A 3,658-nucleotide genomic window follows, 5' to 3' on the forward strand; every position below is an offset into this window, starting at 1 on the left:
ACCTGCTAAGTTCGTTTACATTATTTGATACACCTTGTTTATGTTTAACTTTGGCTTTTAGTTCCCTCCTATGCACATCTTTGTATGTGTCCGTAGCACGGAATGTGATGATTTGATTGGCTGAGCACGGCGTGCGATGAGGTATGATGATGTATGGTAATAACTTATAAGAGTGCCACTCACTTCACGCGAGTGTGATTTTGTCATCACGTTATAACGGGCGTGAATGGAGCTCGGACAGTCCACATGTTGTGACACGAACGATGACGTCATCATGAAGTGAATGGCAGTCATGCCGAAACCCTATACCCAAATATGGAGTCATACGTCATAGATATGTCATAGATGACTAACTTCATAGACTGGCCAATGAGATCTGCATAGCCACACTGCTGCTATTAGAACCCTGTCTTGTTAATGTTATTTACAAGTTTAACCATTCTTTTTGTATGGCCTATGCCCTATGGTCATGATTACAAATATGTAGTCTGTAGTCTTCCAATAAAATGTAACTACCCAGACTTGAAAATTATCTTGTTTCCTTGAGTTTGTATATAACTGTATTGTCATTAAAGCATCACACATCTGACAAGCTTCTATTTTGAAGTGTGCACACAATGGTACTCAACATTAAGATACTCACTGTAATAGCATGACATGAAATCTAGTACTGAAATATGTATTAAATATAAAATGTAGTACAATTCCCTTTTGACGCCTCTCTTACTGCTGTTTACCACAATTTGCAACACTAGATTTTTGAGCGGTGCCAAACCGCTCTAATGACTGGCAGACAGAGTTACGCAAACTGTGTTCACTTCATAAGGCTTCAGTCCAATGGCGGCTCTCCCACGTAGACTTCTATTGAGAATGGGGACAACCACAAGACCTAGACCGGAAGTAGGCAGAAATGCATTGGACTGAGGCAACAGCCCAGCTTTAATCATCTTAAATCCCTTTATTTTAGATAGTTTTTTAGTAATAGTACAACATAAACATTAAAGAGACTTTAAAATGAATTTTTGAGCGGTGCCTAACCGCTCCAATGACTGGCTGCGTGTGTAAGTCTGTCTGTATGTCTGTTTTGAGTACGAACATCTGCAATGCCAGGCTGGCAGCCAGCTAGCGGTGTTGTTTTTATAATGGGATGAATCTAGAGTTGCAACATTGCAGCTGTAAGGAAAGCTTGAATCATCTGCAAATAGGTTGTTTCATAAAAATCCGTTATGAGCTATACTTCCTGTCAATAAATTCTGTGCCGTGATAATTTGGGGTTTGGAAGCACTGGTCGGAAGTCACTCAAATGGCCCTGCGTACGTAGGTACCACATGTTTCGAATTTGCACATAATACAGGAAGCAGCAGCGCAATGCGTTAATAAGGACTTCTCGCCCCCCCCAGGCGTCTTATCGGTAATAATAACGAAACAACCTCACGCTCCTATATTACTGAACGCATGGCCAGGGACAACACAGTAATTCAACACCTCCACAGACCACCAGTGTTCCATGAACCACCAGTTGAAAAGCCCTGTTGTTGTTCTGTGGTATCAGATGATTCAATCAGTAAACAATGGCCGCGACGCGTACACAACAACACATACTGTTCGTCTCCGTCTCACGATCCAATTATCCAGTCAGTGTGAGCTGATTGATTACCCTATGCATGACAGCAATATTGGCATGAAACCGGAGTGGAGAGAACATTAGTTCCTTCAAAAGTGCTACCAATTATGCTGATTAATTTAAGGCCAGTGGTGGAAAAAGTACTCAAATGTTAAGTAAAAGTATCAATAGTGCAATGTAGAAATGCTTTGTTAAAAGTCCGGAATTCAAAATGTAGTATTAGTAGGCCTACAAAGGTATTGGTATAAAATGTCCCATTTCACAAGTTTTCAAATCATGTTTCAAATCTTTTGAAAATAGCAGATCTACAAGCTCAAGCGTTGTGAGCTTGTAGATCGGCTATTTTATATGGCCCGAAGTGTATACTCTATAGGACTGAATTAAGTGGTTAATGTGTTTGTAATAATAACCAAAATCTACAAAGTAACTACAGTAGTAACTAAAGTTGTCAAATAAATGTAGTGGAGTAAAAGTATTTGGATCTGAGACGTAGTGGAGTCCATCAAGTCATTTTATTAATTGGAATTGAGTGCAGCAGACCGAGTGAGTCTTTCTAGTGAGCCAACATGCTAAATAGCAGTATCCTCCTGACTCTGACCCGAATGGAATGGAACTAATCAGTATCATTGGTAACACAAGGTGAAGGAAGTAACGTTACACTCCCGATTTCTTGCCAATATGGCTGCTGTGAATAGGGGCCTACTGGCCTCGTTGCCTCCTTGTTGACGGCAAGGAGTAACATTACACCGCCGATTTCATGCCAATATGCTGTTGAGGTAATGCTATCAATACCTAGCACACCTAGTGTATAGGCTACACACGTATACGTATACACTGAGATCCAGACTCTGGGAGGAGCTCCAAATGTCTGGGGTGCTATAGATGTACGTAGTATAAAAGTCTCTGTTTCACAAAGCAACTTTGAAGTCTGTATAGGCTGTATTGCGCTAAAGATTTTCCAGTGAATACTTTGAAGAGAATCTACTTTGTGTTTTGATTCCCCCCCCCCTAAAACTAAACTGCACATCGCTCTGAACCCAGTTGATACAACGCGACCCTTCCTCACTTGTGGATCTCTAACATCATGATGATGACCAGCTAGTAATATTGACCCAGTAAAAGTCTATGGCTTTTCAAATGGCTGATCAACTGACACCGGACCAGATCGCAGAGTTCAAGCAGTTCTTTTCCCTCATGGACAAGGACGGCGACGGGGGCATCGGTGTCAGAGACCTGGAGAACGTGATGCGCTCCATGGGCCAGAACCCCACCGAGGTGGAGCTGCAGGGACTGATCCAAGAGGTGGACCAGAACGGCAACGGAAAGATAGACATACCGGAGTTCCTGGTGATGATGAGCAGGAAGGTGGAGGAGACGGACAGCGAGGAGCAGCTCAGAGAGGCCTTCTGCGTCTTCGACAAGGACGGCAACGGGTTCATCAGCGCTGCCGAGCTGGGCCGCGTGTTCACCGGCCTGGGGGAGAAGCTGACCATTCCGGAAGTTATTGAGATGATCAAAGAAGCAGACACTGATGGTGACGGACAGATCAGCTACAGAGAATTTGTACAAACGATGACATCGAAGTGAAGGTCTTGTACAGACTTTCCTTGTTTTTTTGTGTAATTTATCTGTAAAATCTTAAAGGACCACTTCGCCACTTTTCAACCCATGTTCATATACTGTAATTGGTCCTCACTAATAAGCATGATAAAATGGCACCTATTTTTCTACTCAGTCTGTGTCTCATAGGAGGGCTGAGGGCCGTTCAGAAACCCAGTGACACCATCAATGGGGAATCCAAGCCAATAGAAACTGCAGGCTTTCTATTCCTGAAAAGTTGTAATGCGATAATGGAAGCCATCGTTCTAACGATAATACAATTTTTTATCTTGTTAAAACAAAATCAGCCTAACGAGGATGTCACTGGTGGACGTGTTTCTGAACTGCCCAACAGAAATTGTCTGCCAAGCCTTCCCTCCTTGCTGTCCAAAGGAACCGCATGGCAAACAGCATAGTAGGTTCCTTACACGGTTT

At 42.7% G+C, this 3,658-nt stretch overlaps 1 protein-coding gene across 1 annotated transcript; it reads left to right on the top strand.

Annotated features, from left to right (window-relative positions):
• Window positions 1-2,761: 2,761 nt before the first annotated feature.
• On the top strand, window positions 2,762-3,211 carry LOC308325449 (calmodulin-alpha-like; the record flags this gene model as incomplete). The annotated part of the gene is made up of 1 exon (XM_080777941.1): window positions 2,762-3,211. One exon carries the CDS (start codon window positions 2,762-2,764, stop codon window positions 3,209-3,211), a length of 450 nt encoding a protein of 149 aa, XP_080634067.1.
• Between the last annotated feature and the right edge of the window lie 447 nt (window positions 3,212-3,658).

Source organism: Protomyctophum bolini, assembly GCF_963924005.1.
Source record: "Protomyctophum bolini genome assembly, chromosome: 12".
In the NCBI taxonomy this organism is placed as follows: Eukaryota; Metazoa; Chordata; class Actinopteri; order Myctophiformes; family Myctophidae; genus Protomyctophum; species Protomyctophum bolini.